This window comes from Scaptodrosophila lebanonensis, unplaced genomic scaffold (genome assembly GCF_003285725.1).
Source record: "Scaptodrosophila lebanonensis strain 11010-0011.00,11010-0021.00 unplaced genomic scaffold, SlebRS2 tig00000001-arrow-pilon, whole genome shotgun sequence".
NCBI classification, from domain to species: Eukaryota; Metazoa; Arthropoda; class Insecta; order Diptera; family Drosophilidae; genus Scaptodrosophila; species Scaptodrosophila lebanonensis.
The window spans coordinates 27566530-27585694 of record NW_022060529.1 but is presented as its reverse complement, the minus strand read 5'-3'; the positions used below and the strand labels follow the sequence as shown (position 1 = coordinate 27585694).

The 19165-nt window shown below is 36.2% G+C and overlaps 1 protein-coding gene across 1 annotated transcript in view; it reads left to right on the top strand.

The window, feature by feature from the left end:
* LOC115634263 overlaps positions 1 to 19165 on the top strand; it is a 49470-nt gene that overhangs the window by 10565 nt on the left and 19740 nt on the right. The window contains exon 2 of the mRNA XM_030531884.1: positions 18867 to 19103. Coding sequence (XP_030387744.1) covers positions 18867 to 19103 — 237 coding nt within the window. The remainder of the gene's footprint in view (positions 1 to 18866; positions 19104 to 19165) is intronic.

Below are 19165 nucleotides of genomic sequence, written 5' to 3'. Positions count from 1 at the left end.
CAGGATTCTCATCCTGATATTTCTGTGCTGCAGCTCGGTGCACTTCAGGATTCTCATCCTGATATTTCTGTGCTGCAGCTCGGTGCACTTCAGGATTCTCATCCTGATATTTCTGTGCTGCAGCTCGGTGCACTTCAGGATTCTCATCCTGATATTTCTGTTCTGCAGCACGGTGCACTTCAGGATTATTTTCCTGATATTTCTGTGCTGCAGCTCGGTGCACTTCAGGATTCTCATCCTGATATTTCTGTGCTGCAGCTCGGTGCACTTCAGGATTCTCATCCTGATATTTCTGTTCTGCAGCACGGTGCACTTCAGGATTATTTTCCTGATATATTTTTGCTGCAGCTTGGTGAACTTCAGGATTATTTTCCTGATATTTATCTGCTGCAGCTCGGTGCACTTCAGGATTCTCATCCTGATATTTCTGCGTTGGAGCACGGTGCACTTCAGGATTCTCATCCTGATATTTCTGTGTTGCAGCACGGTGCACTTCAGGATTATTTTCCTGATATTTATCTGCTGCAGCACGGTGCACTTCAGGATTCTCATCCTGATATTTCTGTGCTGCAGCTCGGTGCACTTCAGGATTCTCATCCTGATATTTTTGTGCTGCAGCTCGGTGCACTTCAGGATTATTTTCCTGATATTTATCTGCTGCAGCACGGTGCACTTCAGGATTCTCATCCTGATATTTCTGTGCTGCAGCTCGGTGCACTTCAGGATTCTCATCCTGATATTTATCTGCTGCAGCACGGTGCACTTCAGGATTCTCATCCTGATATTTCTGTGCTGCAGCTCGGTGCACTTCAGGATTATTTTCCTGATATTTATCTGCTGCAGCACGGTGCACTTCAGGATTCTCATCCTGATATTTCTGTGCTGCAGCTCGGTGCACTTCAGGATTCTCATCCTGATATTTTTGTGCTGCAGCTCGGTGCACTTCAGGATTATTTTCCTGATATTTATCTCCTGCAGCTCGGTGCACATCAGGATTCTTTCCCTGATATTTATCTGCTGCAGCTCGGTGCACATCAGGATTCTTTCCCTGATATATTTTTGCTGCAGCTTGGTGCACTTCAGGATTCTTTTTCTGGTATGTTTTTGCTGCAGCTCGATGCACATCAGGATTGTCATTCTGATACTTTTCAGCTGAGATGCAAGCTTTCGCTGCTTTTTTCTCATTTCGACACAAAATCGAGCTCGTCTTTTAACAGGGTTTTTCTCACTTCCTGTTTGGGATTCCCTTTGAGCCCCAAGACTTGTGTTAAGTACAGTTTCAGAACGAAAGTGTATTTCTGTTTCTCGGTGCACATTAGGATTGTTCTCCTGATACTTTTCGGCTTCATCTTTTAGCAGTTCACGATGCTCAGACCGATAAATTTGAGATGCAAGCTTTTGCTGGGTTTTTCTTTTTTTATTAGAAAATCGAGCTCGTTTTTTGGTGGGGTTTCGTGCACTGATTGCTTGCGATCCCCCCTCAGAAACAGAATCTGCAGTGGATAAGGTTTCAGAAGGAATTTATACATCAAAGTGCCCATTAGAGAAGTCGCCGGAGAAGCGGAGCCTTTTCACAGGGCCTTCTGTACCAAATCTTCCGAGAATATTCCCTTTACGAAAGACTTCAATGCAAATTGGATATAATTCGCTTGCTGTTTTTAGCTCGCATGTGGTCCCATATGTGTGGGGAAACATAATTTCGGACTTATATAGTGCAGGTGTACTATAATTATTGCCCATAGAATCGAATGTAAATGAAACAAAATTATGCCAGTTATTCACCACATGGGTTACTATTTGTTGGCGTATTAAGCCTGCAAATTCCTGTGAGCCTTTTAAAACATGTGAAATTGCTCTCAACAGGCAAGTTCCATCGCCAATTATAAAAACTACAGAGTGGGGCACCATTATGCCATTTATATTCAAGCTTTCAGTAAGCATGATGTCTTACTGGTAGCACTACCGTAAAATATGGCAAATTTTTATTTGCTTAGTAGTAAATTAGCAAACGAATTCGTTTTATAAAAATACTATAAATTATAGTATAGTAGTTTCTGACTCCACTATTTAGAAGAAAGTGGAAATATCGTAATTTTTCAGCTATTTTAAAAATATTATTATATCTGTGATAACCTAAAATGTTTTCAAGGCACAAAACACTATTTATGAACATCGAATATTAAAAAATATTGCAAAATAATTTTTCCGTAAGAAAACAACTATTTATAAAATAGGTTCATGCAAGTCTTACGATTTATATTTCAGTACTATATATACTGGGTTGTATAATCCCCAAAAATATTTCAAACATGCAAATATTTAAGCAGAAAATACTATTATTTTATATAAGTATTAAAAATACTGTCTTGTTTGATAGTCTAAAATATTAAAAGCATGCAAATATTTAAGACAACAAATTCAAAACAATATTTTGAGTCATTTCAAAAATATTTATATTTATATCGTTATATGTATACTATTTTGAAAATAGTAAATGCATCTTTACCGAGATTTATAGTGCAATATTCAAAAAACTTTCTTATATGAGAGCCCGAAAAAATGCACTCATGCAAACACAGGCAACAAATACAGAATAGTGAAATTTTGTTGAATAGTGCAAAATATAATATCAAATATTTTTAAGCCCATATATACATATGTATGTATGTCCGTACAAAATATACATATGCATATGTATATATGTACATATGTACAAAAAATGTGCACTTGTTTGAGACTTAAGAATTAAAACAAAATATAAAATTTTCATAAATATCGAAAAAAAACAAGAAAGGAATGCTAAAGTCGAGCAGGCTCAACTCTTAAATACCCTGTACCACCTCACAAAAAAGTAATTAAATTAATTAATTAATTTAATTTAATTAATTAACTAAATTAATTTAATTAATTAACTAAATTAAATATAAAATATTCCATGCATGCATACATACATTTACATTTACATTTATGCGTGTTTGTGTACTTGTACATATGTATCTATGTGTGCATTGGGCCTGGTTATATGGCTATAACTTTCTTTCCGATCATTCTATCATAATGAGACTTGGTATACGGTTATATAATAACTAACTTACTGTGACTACCAAATTCAAAATTCCAAGAATTACGGGAGTTATAGAAAATCGTTAATAGGGGGGGAGTGGGGGGGTGGATCAGAAAAAATGAACAAACTCGTCCTTTCTCGGTCTCAGGAGAATCTGTATACCAAGTTTGGTTATTCTAGCTCTTATACTTTCGGAGATCCTTGCGTTCTTACAGACAGACAGACAGAAAGACGGACAGACGGACATGGCTATATCGACTCGGCTTGTCATGCTGATCAAGAATATATATACTTTGTGGGGTCTACCAAGCCTCCTTCTGTGTGTTCCATGTGCACTCGCACAAAACTAATATACCCTTGTACCCTTTGGGTACAGGGTATAAAAACAACAAAAATCGATGCATTGATTTTTTGTCGCGACTATCGGAATAAATGGCACTTGACGATAGATCGATTGTGTGAAAAATCGTTGCTCTTTACTTTATTTACGCCCCTAACAATTTGCAGATGGCTTTTATCTTTGCCTCTGACAAAAACAAAGTAAAAGGCAAGCATGCGACTTTATTTTAACGTAAATATGTATGTATAAAATTGCATGGCGAGGACGAAAACAAAAAGGGGATGCAAATAATGAATAAACAAGTAAAAAAGCTAAAGTCGGGTGTCCCGACTGTCCATACATCGAACATTTTTATGTTTTGTTGGGCGGTCATATTTTTTTTGTGCGGTTTACAGGAGGTATATTTGTATTTTAATTTTGCTGTTATATATACTTTAGATAGTAAAGTATTAGATCTTCATGTTGATTTGTATATAATGTTATTCCTAGTATATTGCTTAATTAAATTGTTTTTAAAACTGTAAAAAAAGATTGTTTTTTAAGTAAATCGTACAAATTCATCAAAAGTCAGGACTACGATTCCTTTGCTGGTTAACTACATTAAGGTGAAATACTATATCAGCATTCCCCCTAATATAAGCCATTTTTTCAAAGAAAAATTATTTTTTTAAGACATCGATGCATCGGTGTAATGTTGCGATGCATCGACCATGCATCGATTTATTATTTTAAACCATCGATGGACATCAACATCGATGTTTTCTCTTTGATTTACATCCCTACTTTGAAGGGAAATACAACAGTTTTTATAGCCTGTACCCAAAGGGTGAAAGGCTATATTAGTTTTGTGCGCATGTATGTAACACACAGAAAGAGGCGTGGAAGACCCCACAAAGTATATATATTCTTGATCAGGACGAGAAGCCGAGTCGATATAGCCTTGTCCGTCCGTCCGTCTGTCCGTATGAACGCAAGGATCTCAGAAAGTATAAGACCTAGAATAACCAAACTTGGTTTCCATATTCTCCTAAGACCGAGAAAGTACGAGTTTGAGTTTTTTTTCGATGCACCCCCCCACTCCCCCGCAATTCGTGTTTTTTCTTATAACTTCCGTAATTCTCGGAATTTTGAAATCAATTTTGGTAGGTACATCCAGTTAGTACTAATGTGTCCGTATGCCAAATCATCATGATAGGTCAATTCTGAAGAAAGTTATAGCCATAAGTAAAATCGCTGCTCATGCGCTGCCTGCAGCTCTGTCGGCAGCGCTGCCCGCAGCTGTTGTTGTTGTTGCTGCTTTGGTTCAACTTTGTGCTGCATACATACACGCATATAAACACGCATAGGTACGTGATGTAAATGTATGCTGTTAAAACTGAACATAAACATGTATTCTAATTTAATTAATTAATTAATTCATTAATTTTTTTAAAATTTTTTTTTTTTAATTTTTCTTTTTTGTGGAGAGTACAGGCTTTTTTACTGTCGGGCTTGCTCGACTGTAGCGTTCTATCTTGTTTTATATTAACTAATCTCTATATATATAAAACAGTTTGCCCTGACTGACTGATTGGTGATCAACGCACAGCCCAAACGGTAAAGGCTAGGAAGCTGAAATTTGGACTCAAGTATCCTTTCATAGTCTAGGTCCCCACTAAGAAGGGATTTTGGAAAACTCGAGCTCGAAAGGGGGAAAACAGGCTCCAACGTTTGTATGCAGTTTTCATCTGATTAACTTTAAACTTAGTTTGTATACTCTCAGAACAATTCCAAGAAAAACTGTATACTTGGTTTTTTGATATTTTTTTTTTGGGCCTAAAATATGGGAGTTTTCCTGTAAAAAAAATGTTGGGGCCCAAAAGCAAACCGCGTCAACAGCCCACACGGTAAAAGCTAGGATGAAATTTGGGCTCAAGTATCCTATCATGGTGTAGATGAGCACTAAGAAGGGATTTTGGAAAATTCGAGCTGCAAAGGGGGGAAAAGTAGCTCCAAAGTTTGTTTGAAAAATCCGCATTTTTCAACCGATCGACTTAAAACTTAGTTTCTAAAATCAATTAAAGAATACAAACAAAACTGCATACTCGGGTTTTCGAAATTTGTGTTGGACCTCTAATTATTGGGGTTTTAATATTTATTCACTATTTCAAATGAAAAGTTTGTGTTATAAATTTAGTCCGATCGATTTAAAATTTGGATAATGTAATCTACGTAACTAAATCTACAACTTTGCATTCAAGGATTTTCAAAATATGCATTTTACAAAAGCAGGCAGAACAAACAATACAAAATATCAAACAGTTGGGGACAACTAAGTATACATACACACACACGCACATGCAAACAGCTGTTCGTGTAGCTGCGTGCAAACGATTGAAATAGCCAAAGCAAAATGTGAGACACTAATGTGTGAATGTCCATAGATACATACATATGTGCATATCTATGTATGTACATATGTATGTATGTATGTACATTCGTCTTGCACTGACAGAGCAAGAAATGTTAATTAATTGAAAATTATATAATATAACATTTTTAAAAGTAATTTTTTCTTTGTTTAGTGCATTTGGCATTAGGGTTTTCATTAATAGCTTTATGCAGCAACAACAAATATCAAATAGTTGGGGACATCACATACACACACTCACACACAACAAGCAACAGTTCGTGTCTATGTGTGCGGTTCTCTACGTGCGGCTGAAAAAGTAAAAAGAAACATATGTACATACATATGTATGTATGCCTGTGTATGAATATAGCATGTACATATGTACATTCGTATTAATGTATACATTGGGCAATCGAACTCAGTTGCTTGATTGTAAAAAAAAAATAATGCTCTAAAAACAACAACAACTGCAAGTCATTAGCTCGCTCTTCTTCTTTCGTTTTTACCATTTAATGTTAATTGCAAAGGCAAAACGCCAAAATGTTACAGTTACCGTCGCTAGGCAACGACTCCGTAAGCGATAGTAAAGCAGAAACCGAATAACGGAGCTACGCATATTCTGCTTCACATTGCGGGCAGATGTATGTATGTATATGATTTGTTCTTATTGATCTCAATAAATAATTCGATTTCATTATTTAAATATTCTGCTTATTGCATTCAAACTTCGATATTTTGATGGTATCGGTGCCAGTGTTTTTTGATCGTGGCTCATCGCTGCACGGCATTGACACGAGTGCCGTGTTTCATATTCCGAGTTTGTGCGTGGCCGTATTGACTCAATATGGCACGAAAAGACTCAAATGTGAATTTAAATTTGGACTCAAGTATCGTTTCATAGTATCCATCATAGTGTAGGAGCACACTAAGAAAGGCTTTTGGAAAATTCTAGCTCCAACGGGGGGAAAACGAGCTTTAAGAAATATTAGTTATAGTGGTCATGTTCGTTTAACGAAATAGTTTGTCAAGAACAAAAATGTAACGGACTACTGAACAATTTTTTGTCAATAACAGAAAATGTTCATTTAAATACTTAAATGCCTTAGGTGAAAACATATGGGTACGTTATGCACACACAAAATAAATACAATTGGAAACATATTGAGCCGGGTTAAGACGGGCAATACCTGCTAGTAAACAAATAAATTTATAAATTACCAAAATATTCAATAAAATTCTGCCAGCATTGCGACCATTAAATGCGTAGATCCGTTATATGGTTTCTTTTCAACTATCGCTTACTCTGTCACAGTCCTTGCCTAGCGACGGTAACTGTAAGCTTTTAGCATTTTGCATTTGCAATTAAGAGGCGTAAATGATTAAAACGAAAGAAGAAGCGTGAGCCAATAACTTGAATTTGTTGTTGTTTTTATACCCTGTACCCAAAGGGTACAAGGGTATATTAGTTTTGTGCGAGTGCACATGGAACACACAGAAGGAGGCTTGGTAGACCCCACAAAGTATATATATTCTTGATCAGCATGACAAGCCGAGTCGATATAGCCATGTCCGTCTGTCCGTCTGTCTGTCTGTCTGTCTGTCTGTATGAACGCAAGGATCTCCGAAAGTATAAGAGCTAGAATAACCAAACTTGGTATACAGATTCGCCTGAGACCGAGAAAGGACGAGTTTGTTCATTTTTTCTGATCCAACCCCCCACTCCCCCCCCTATTAACGATTTTCTATAACTCCCGTAATTCTTGGAATTTTGAATTTGGTAGTCACATTAAGTTAGTTATTATATAACCGTATACCAAGTCTCATTATGATAGAATGATCGGAAAGAAAGTTATAGCCATATAACCAGGCCCAATGCACACATAGATACATATGTACAAGTACACAAACACGCATAAATGTAAATGTATGTATGCATGCATGGAATATTTTATATTTAATTTAATTAATTAATTAAATTAATTTAGTTAATTAATTAAATTAAATTAATTAATTAATTTAATTACTTTTTTGTGGGGTGGTACAGGGTATTTAAGAGTTGAGCCTACTCGACTTTAGCATTCCTTTCTTGTTTTCAATTAATTAACATCATTTGCTCTGCCAGTGCAAGACGAATGTACATTCATACATACATATGTAGATGCATATACATAGATGTGTACATGCATATGTATATATATGTTTGTTCTACCTGCATTTGTAAAATGCATATTTTAACAAGTAAAAAAGCTAAAGTCGGGTGTCCCGACTTTGAAATACTCTGTACATATGTTTACAATAATTATAGAAAATAAAAAAATTAAGAAAATAAAAAAAAAAATTTGATCGATTTTACCTCTCTCGGTATTCGAACTCACGTAAAGGGTGTATAATTGCACATTTACATAGCAATTGCGTCTGTGTGAGTGTATGTATGCCTATGCGCATCAATTCGTGTCTGTGTAAGCATTTTCGCAGTCAACCAAACAGCAACATCAACAACAGCCGCGGGCAGCGCTTGAGCAGCGCTATAACTTCTTGTTAAATCGGTCTATCATAATGAAATTTGGCATACGGACACATAATAACCAACTGGGGGTATTTCCAAAATTTTAGTTCGAAATTCCAAGAATTACGGGAGTTACGATTTGCGGGGTAGAGGGGGGAGGGAGGGGAATTCCAAAATATACATTTTCTGCGTATTCACATAAGGCATCTGGGACTAAAATTTGGTGTTCCTAGGTCTTATAGTCTCCGAGATATAGGCGATTATACGAATGGAAAATCGGGAAAACCCCCATAGGGAGGAAGTGGGGGGGAAAATCAAAAAAATAAAACAAACTCGTATAGAATACACACATAACGCATCTTCGTGCAAAATTTGGTGTCTCTATCTCTTATAGTCTCTGAGATCCAGGTGTTCATACGGACGGACAGACGGACAGACAGACAGACAGGGCTAGATCGACTCGTCTTGTCACGCTGATCAAGAATATATATACTTTGTGGGGTCTGCCACGCCTCCTTCTGCCTGTTACATTTTTCAGCTCCCGCAAACCTAATATACTCTTGTACATTTCATGTACAGAGTATAAAAATCGTTGAATGCAAAGTTTTAGATTTAGTTACGTAGATTACATTACCCAAATTTGAAATCGATCGGACAAAATTTATTACCAAAACTTTTCATTTGAAAAAATGAATAAATATTAAAACCCCAATATTGTATTCCTTGATTGATTTTAGAAACCAAGTTTTAAGTCGATCGGTTGAAAAATGTGGATTTTTCAAACAAACTTTGGAGCTACTTTTCCCACCTTTGGAGCTCGAATTTTCCAAAATCCCTTCTTAGTGCGCATCTACACCATGATAGGATACTTGAGCCCAAATTTCAGCATTCTAGCTTTTGCCGTGTGGGCTGTAGGCTGTTGACGCGGTTTGCTTTTGTGCCCCAAGAAAACCCCAATAATTCAAGCTCCAACAATAAATTTAAAAAACCGAGTATGCAGTTTTGTTTGTATTCTTTTATTGATTTCAGAAACTAAGTTTTATGTCGATCGGCTAAAAAATGCGGATTTTTTAAACAAACTTTGGAGTTCGTTTCCCCCCCTTTAGAATTTTCCAAAATCCCTTCTTAGTGCACATCTACACTATGATGGGATACTTGAGCCCAAATTTCAGATTTATAGCTCTTGCCGTTTGGGCTGTGGGCTGTTGAGGCGGTTTCCTTTTCTGCCCCAACATTTTTTTTGCAGGAAAACAGGAAACCATATTTCAGGCCCCAAGAAAAAACTAAGTATACAGTTTTTCTTGGAACTTCTCTGAGAGTATACAAACTAAGTTTGAAGTCGATCGCTTGAGAAATGCGGATTTTTCATACAAACGTTGGAGCCTGTTTTCCCCCGCTTTGGAGCTCGAATTTTCCAAAATCCCTTCTTAGTGGGCACTTACACTATGAAAGGATCCTTGAGTCCAAAATTCAGCTTCCTAGCTTTTTCCGTTTGGGCTGTGCGTTGATCACCAATCAGTCAGTCAGTCAGGACAAACTGTTTTATATATATAGATAAAAGAATACAAACAAAACTGCATACTCGGTTTTTCGAACTTGTGTTGGAGCTTGAATTATTGGGGTTTTAATATTTATTCATTTTTTCAAATGAAAAGCTTGTGTACATACATATGTACATACGTCTGTATGTATAGTATGTACATATGTACATCAATAAGTATGTATGTACGTACATACATTCTTATATACATATATAGGTTTGTATGTATGCAGTGGGCCATCGAACACTGTTGTTTAATTGTAATAAATAGTGTTCTATGGTTTCAAATCAAAATTTTTAAGACAACAACAACAACTTCAAGTTATTGGCTCGCAAATCTTCTTTCGTTTTGATCATTTACGGCTGTTAATTGCATACGCAAATGCCAAAAGTTTACAGTTACCGTACACATACAAATACATTTGTATGTATGTATGTGTACAGTGAACAATCGAATACAGTATTATAATCAATAAATCTCAAACGATGTTTTTCGATGTATTTGTATTCGACATGTATTGCGATATATCAACACAAGTATCGATATTTTCGATATATCGCATTTAATTTTATTATTGGGGTTTTAATATTTATTCACTTTTTCAAATGAATAGTTTGTGTTATAAATTTTGTCCGATCGATTTCAAATTTGGGTAATGTAATCAACATAACTATATCAACAAATAGGCATTCAACGATTAAAATATAGCAATATGTTTTTTACTTGCCATATATCAAATAGTTGGGGACATCACATACACACACTCACACATACATACATACAACAAGCAACAGTTCGTGTCTATGTGTGCCCATGCATATATCCAAATGTACATGCATATGTATGTATGCCTGTATATGTTTGTAGCATGTACATACAAAACAACAACAACAACTTACGTAGATTACATTACCAAAATTTTAAATCGATCGGACGAAATTTATAACACAAACTTTTCATTTGAAATCTATATATGTATGTACATATATTCATTTTATTTCATTTATATGTAATATACATATGTACATTTTAATTTTCAGGTTGTGCCCTTGGAATCCCCAAGGCACCCAATTCCCCTCCACCAAACCACCTGGCCAAACTCGTTCTTGCAGCGGCATGGGTGCAAGGCCTTATTGGGGCTGCTGCAAGCCATGGATTTGACTTTGCAGCTCCTGGATCTGCCGTTGTTGTTTTTTAATTTGTGCAGCCAAATTTTTGATCTGCCGCTTTTGTTGCTGCTGTTGTTGGGCATGCTGCCGGCTAAAATTATACAATTTTAACAGCAGCTGTTGTTGTTGTTGTTTTTTAGACTGTTTTGGCTGGGGCTGACGTTGGGGCTGTTGTTGTTGCTGGAGCTGTTGGTGTTGCTGGGGCTGTTGTTGTTGCTGGGGCTGTTGTTGTTGCTGGGGCTGTTGTTGCTGCAGTTGCCTGTAAGCCTGCCATGCGAACCCAGGTTGCAGGTGCTGTTGTAAGTGCAGCAGTTGGGGTGCGTGTGGCGAAAGAAAATTAGAAGCCGGAGCCTGCAGTGGTTGTTGCATTGCTGCATTATACTCCAGCCAGCGCTGAAACAGCAACCACTGCAGAGCATTCGGATTGTAGCGACCTCCCTCGTTGGCACTCATTTTAATTGTAATCGTAACTTCTGTCTGCATTGCGTAGCAGAATATCCGTAGGTCCGTTATTTGGATTCTCCTTTACTATCGCTTACTCAGTCGCAGTTAGAGATGGGCAAACACGAAACGGCCACAAAATGATCTTTTAAAAACAGGCACGCTCACGCACGACGAAAATTTTTCTAAACACGGCCCAACACGAACTTTTTATAACCAATAAATGTAAAAACGAAAAATATATCTATATTAAGCACTTCAAATTTGTATTAAGAAATAGTTACTTATCTATATTTGAGCTAAGAAGAAGCGGAAAAAACTCGTTCACTTGTTTGAAAAGCTGTCAGGGATATTAAGTATATTGATATATTTGCCTTAGCAATTCAAAAATTTGTGCTTTTTCCACTACTTTAACACACAAATTGCTGAATCAACTGCACTACTTCTATAGTAATATACTTCAAAATCTATTCTTGACCTGCCCAGAAAATTTTGGAATTATTAGTACCCAAATATTTAGAAAAAAAACACGAACACGCACTGCCGCGAACGAAATCGGAATTTGCAACACGACCACGCGTGGCACAAACACGGCCTGTGCCCAACTCTAGTCGCAGTCGTTGCCTAGCGAACGTAACTGTAAACTTTTGGAATTTTGCTTTGCAATTAAAAGAAGCAAATGATCAGAAAAATGTGAATGAAAGACGAACAATAAGAGCGAGCCAATGACTTGCTATTTATTAAAATCAAACAACAGTGTTCGATTGTCCACTGTACACATATGTACATACATATGTGAATACATACATATGTATGTATGCATGGAGATTTTGTATTTCTTAACTGCTCTAATCGAACGTATAGGTATTCATATACATATACATACATATGTACATACATATGTACATAAACAGGAACTGTTCCTCCTAAACTTTTCGTTAATTTTTGTGTTCTTTTTAGTGTATAACGTAAAGTAAAATTGTTTTATACAATTGGCTCTAGTTATGTTGAGTATGTACTTCAAATTTGGAGTCCTTCGAAAAATAATACAAAATATCGTTTGCAAATAAATAACGAAAACAAAATTAATTAATAAAAAGCCTAATGCCAAATGTACTTTACAAAGAACAAATTATTCAAAGGCGTACATAGATGATTAAAAAATGTGAACGAAAGAATAAGAACGTGCCAATGACTTGCAGTTGCCGTCGCTGCTTTTCGTTTTAAAAATTTAATTTCTGATTTAAAACCATAGAACACTATTTATTACAATTAAACAACAGTGTTCGATGGTCCACTGTATATGTATATACAAACATACATATGAATATAATAATGTACGTATATATATACTTATTGATGTACATACACACTATATATACAGAAGTATGTATGTACATTCATATGTACGTATGTATGTATGTTTTACATATGGTGCTAGTCGAATTCATATTGCGAGATTCTTTCTGGGGGGAGCAACATCCCCCCTGACCAACCTGCGTACGCCCTTGTAGTCCGTTGTCCTAAAAACACCTTATGCCACATGTACTAAACAAGGAAAAAATTACTTTTAAAAATGTTTATGTTATAATGTTAATAATTTTTAATTAATTAACATTTATTGCCCTGTCAGTGCAAGACGAATGTACTTTTGTATATATGTATGTACTAGCAGGTATTGCCCGTCTTAACCCGGCTCAATATAAAGTTTCCAATTGTATTTATTTTGTGTGTGCATAACCTACCCATATGTTTTCACCTTAAAGGTTACCAGTAGGAAGGCATTTAAGGTATTTAAATGAACATTTTCTGTTCTTGACAAAAAATTGTTCAGTAGTCCGTTACATTTTTGTTCTTGACAAACTATTTCGTTAAACGAATATGACCACTATAACTAATATTTTTTAAAGCTCGTTTTCCCCCCGTTGGAGCTAGAATTTTCCAAAAGCCTTTCTTAGTGCGCTCCTACACTATGATGGATACTATGAAACGATACTTGAGTCCAAATTTAAATTCATATTTGAATCTTTTCGTGTCATATTGAGTCAATACGGCCACGCACAAACTCGGAATATGAAACACGGCATTCGTGTCAATGCCGTGCAGCGATGAGCCACGATCAAAAAGCACTGGCACCGATACCATCAAAATATCGAAGTTTGAATGCAATAAGCAGAATATTTAAATAATGAAATCTAATTATTTGTTGAGATCAATAAGAACAAATCATATACATACATACATCTGCCCGCAATGCGAAGTAGAATATGCGTAGCTCCGTTATTCGGTTTCTGCTTTACTATCGCTTACGCAGTCGTTGCCTAGCGACGGTAACTGTAACATTTTGGCGTTTTGCCATTGCAATTAACATTAAATGGTCAAAACGAAAGAAGAAGAGCGAGCTAATGACTTGCAGTTGTTGTTTTTAGAGCATTATTGTTTTTTTACAATCAAACAACTGTGTTCGATTGCTCAATGTATATATTAATACGAATGTACACACATGCTATATTCATACACAGGCATACATATGTATGTATGTTTCTTTTTACTTTTTCAACCGCACGTAGAGAACCGCACACATAGACACGAACTGTTGCTTGTTGTGTGTGTGAGTGTGTGTATGTTATGTCCCCAACTATTTGATATTTGTTGTTGCTGCATAAAGCTATTAATGAAAACCCTAATGCCAAATGCACTAAACAAAGAAAAAATTAATTTTAAAAATGTTATATAATTTTCAATTAATTAACATTTCTTGCTCTGTCAGTGCAAGACGAATGTACATACATAAATACATATGTAGATACATATGTACATACATAGATGTGCACATATGTATCTATGAACATTCACACATTTTGATTTGGCTATTTCAATCGTTTGCACGGAACTACACGAACAGCTGTTTGCATGTGTGTGTGTGTGTGTATGTATACTTAGTTGTCCCCAACTGTTTGATATTTTGTATTGTTTGTTCTACCTGCATTTGTAAAATGCATATTTTATTTGTTTTCTTTTATTGATTTCAGAAACCAAGTTTTATGTCGATCGGCTAAAAAATGCGGATTTTTCAAACAAACTTTGGAGCTCGTTTTCCCCCTTTGGAGCTCGAATTTTCCAAAATCCCTTCATAGTGCACATCTACACTATGATGGGATACTTGAGCCCAAATTTCAGCATTCTAGCTTTTGCCGTGTGGGCTGTGGGCTGTTGACGCGGTTTCCTTTTCTGCCTCAACATTTTTTTTGCAGGAAAACTCCCATATTTCGAAATTTGTGTTGGAGCTTGAATTATTGGGATTTCAATATTTGTTCATTTTTATACCCTGTACCCAAAGGGTACAAGGGTATATTAGTTTTGTGCGAGTGCACATGGAACACACAGAAGAATTAGGAATTAGAATTTAATTAAATTAATTAATTAATTTAATTTCTTTTTTGTGGGGTGGTACAGGGTATTTAAGAGTTGAGCCTACTCGACTTTAGCATTCCTTTCTTGTTTCAAATGAAAAGTTTGTGTTATAAATTTTGTCCGATCGATTTCAAATTTGGGTAATATAATCTACGTAACTAAAATTACAACTTTGCATTTAACGATTTTCAAAATATGCATTTTACAAAACCAGGCAGAACAAACAATACAAAATATCAAACAGTTGGGGACACCTAAGTATATATACACACACACAAACAAACAGCTGTTCGTGTAGCTGCGTGCAAACGATTGAAATAGCCAAAGCAAAATGTGAGACACTAAGTGTGAATATCCATACATATGTGCACATCTATGTATGTACATATGTATCTACATATGTATGTATGTACATTTGTCTTGCACTGACAGAGTAAGAAATGTTAATTAATTGAAAATTATATAACATTTTTAAAATTAATTTTTTCTTTGTTTAGTGCATTTGGCATTAGGGTTTTCATTAATAACTTTATGCAGCAACAACAAATATCAAATAGTTGGGGACATAACATACACACACTCACACACACAACAAGTAACAGTTCGTGATGGTGTGCGGTTCTCTACGTACGGTTGAAAAAGTAAAGAGAAACATACATTTGTATGTATGTATGTATGCCTGTGTATGAATGTATACATTGGGCAATCGAACACAGTTGTTTGATTGTAAAAAAAATAATGCTCTGAAAACAACAACAACTGCAAGTCATTGGCTCGCTCTTCTTCTTTCGTTTTGACCATTTAATGTTAATTGCAAAGACTAAACGACAAAAGTTTACAGTTACCGTCGCTAGGCAACGACTGCGTAAGCGATAGTAAAGCAGAAACCGAATAACGGAGCTACGCATATTCTACTTCGCATTGCGGGCAGATGTATGTATGTATATGATTTGTTCTTATTGATCTCAACAAATAATTAGATTTTATTATTTAAATATTCTGCTTATTGCATTCAAACTTCGATATTTTGATGGTATCGGTGGCTTCAACTATCGAAAGTTTTTCTCTAGCAAATTGAGATGAGAATTGTCAGTGCTTTTTGATCGTGGCTCATCGCTGCACGGCATTGCCACGAATGCCGTGTTTCATATTCCGAGTTTGTGCGTGACCGTATTGACTCAATATGACACGAAAAGGCTCAAATGTGAATTTAAAATTAGGATATACCCTTATAATTATTTATTTTTTTGCACATAGTCTATCTTAAAACGTTGCGTTATTTCTATATATAAAACAGTTTGTGCTGACTAATTGGTGATCAACGCACAGCCCAAACGGTAAAAGATGAAATTTGGACTCAAGTATCCTTTCATAGTATCCATCATAGTGTAGGAGCACACTAAGAAAGGCTTTTGGAAAATTCTAGCTCCAAAGGGTGGAAAACGAGCTTTAAAAAATATTAGTTATAGTGGTCATGTTCGTTTAACGAAATAGTTTGTCAAGAACAAAAATGTAACGGACTACTGAACAATTTTTTGCCACGAACAGAAAATGTTCATTTAAATACTTTAAATGCCTTCCGACTGGTAACTTATAAGGTGAAAACATATGGGTAGGTTATGCACACACAAAATAAATACAATTGGAAACATTATATTGAGCCGGGTTAAGACGGGCAATACCTGCTAGTACTTATATATGTTTGTAAGTATGTATATATGTATGTATGTATATATGTATATGTATGCATGAAAAAAAAATGTATGTACATATCAGCGTTGCCGAACGGTCCAATTTTGGCGGGACGTCCCGATTTAAAAATCAAAACTAAATGCGTACAACGTGCTGAGGAAGCACACAGTTAAGTCAGGAGTGGCAGTCCGCCCGGTGCGTAACGAAGATATGTAAATATGTATGTATGTACGTATAACCATACATAGTACTTATTGTACTATATTTGCTTTTTGGAAAATGAACTGTTTAAAAAACTTTAGAGAGCGTCGAATGAAGAATATCATATAGTAAATAAACTTTTAATTATAAGCACATTTTTCCTAGCCCAGCAAAGACGGACAAGACCTGCTAGTTTACTTATATGTATATAAGATCTTAGAAGATTTTATAATATTCTTTTGTGTGTTATCCATATAGTATATACATATGTTAAAGTATATTTGTAGGTGTATAGGTACTGGTAGATTATGTTTACGTATCGGGATAGTATTTACATATGTTAATGTATATATGGACATAGGTGTATAGGTACTCGTAGATTGTGTTAAAAATCATACTAGTTATGGACGTGGCGCACCCCTCAAAGAGGGGAGAGACAAGCCGAGTCGATATAGCCATGTCCGTCTGTATAGCGCAAGGATCCCAGCAAGTACAAGAGCTAGAGCTACCAAATTTGGTTTCCAGGTTCAAGTCACTCCCCTGCTAGTAATAATCGAGCACTCCACTTGTTGGAATAATGTTTGAACCGGCATCAAGATGTATTAAAGTTTCACATACCTAGTATATTCTTGTTCTTGAATAAACAAATATCGATTTGGAAACTTGTTCGTTTTCCAGGAATAAATTATATTTATAACTTCCAATAGGCGTTTGTTTATATAACTCTTTTTTAAAGAATAACCAGACTTATACCTTAATATTCAAGAATAAAATAGAAACAAATGAACAAAATTGTATTAGTATTTAAGTCGGGAAAATAAAAAAAAACAAGAAATGACTGTGTAAGTTTGTTTTATTTTTTTGATTTTCCCCCCACTTCCCCCTATGGGGGTTTTCCCGATTTTCCATTCGTATAATCGTATATAATCTCGAAGACTATAAGACCTACGGACATCAAATTTAAAGTCCAAGATGCCTTATGTGAATACGCAGAAAATGTGTTTTTTGGAATTCCCCTCCACCTCCCTCTCCACCGCAAATCGTAACTACTGTAATTCTTGGAATTTCGAACTCTCTGGTATCCATCATATCGACAGAAGGACATGTCTAGATTAATTGTATGTATATACTTTATGCTGTATCTTTCTCCCTGTTTCATACTTTGCACAAACCGAATATACAATTTTTACTCTTCGGGTGCAGGGTATAAACAACGCGTATAAGTACAACCTGTCTCTTCTCAAATCAAGTACGGTTTCAAGGTACAAGTCAGGGCGAAATCAAAGGAAAATTTGTTTAAATTCAAGGAAATTCGCTGACATCGCTCAACGTGTTAAGTGTATTCACTTTAAGTAACCAGTAAATGGTCTAGAAGCTGGTGCAGAATTGTACCTCTGAGGCTCGAGCGCCTCAGCTCAAGTGCAAAAAAATATGGGGCGTTAAATGGGATATTCTTAACATACAACAGTAACTGCCATCGTCGACCTCGCTATCGTCATTGCTGTTGTTGGTTATGGTGCTGTTAACGAACTCAAGTGGCAACCTCAGCAATTTGTAAAAGGACACAAAACCAAATAGAAACAGCGACTCAAGACATTCGCACAAGTGAAATCAAATCAATGCTAAGTGTGCAGTAAGACAATTTTAGATCATGTAGATGTGAAGCAGACGGCACTTCTGACTTGTTAATCAAGTGGGGGCACTCGTCGTTGCAGCCAAAGGTCGCTGTCTAGGACAATTCTTGTAGGGTTATTATTGAATTTCATTGAAAATTTCATAATTACCGAATGGGTATATTTTGCATTCTCCATTCTGTATTTTTCAATTCCACTATTTTTTTCTCTATGCCATGGCAACGTCGAGTAGTCAACGGGCTGGCAATTTTGCAATTTTCCAGTTTCCCATGGCACTTGCCTGCTCAAGTGGTCGTTTGTTGAGCTGGGCGCACTCAATGCACTCATGCTCGAGCCGAGAATGTGGGAGGCTTACTGACGGTCTGACTATCTGCCAGGTTGGCCGGTTAGCCACTGGTTTTATTCTCACCTGTCTGAGAACATGTTTTTCGAAAACATTGCCTTAACTCTGAACTGTTCGTTTTATTTTCAGAGAAACTTAACGTTTTGTACGAACGAAACTGGACGATGCTGGTGCACGAGCAGCTGCGCCGCTTTGAAGGCTCCATTGTGGCGGCCACGCGGCAGGGTGGTTCCACCGCAGCCTCCACATACAGTGGATTGTCTGCTAATGCCCTGGGCCACTTTGGATATGATGCGGCGGCAAGCGGAGAGCGTTGGACATTCAGTGAAGCTCTTCTCTATTCGGTTACTGTGATAACAACAATTGGTAAGTTCGTTTTAAAGTCACTGCAGAGTAAACTTTCGCTTTTCGGCTGTGCTGGGCTCTGT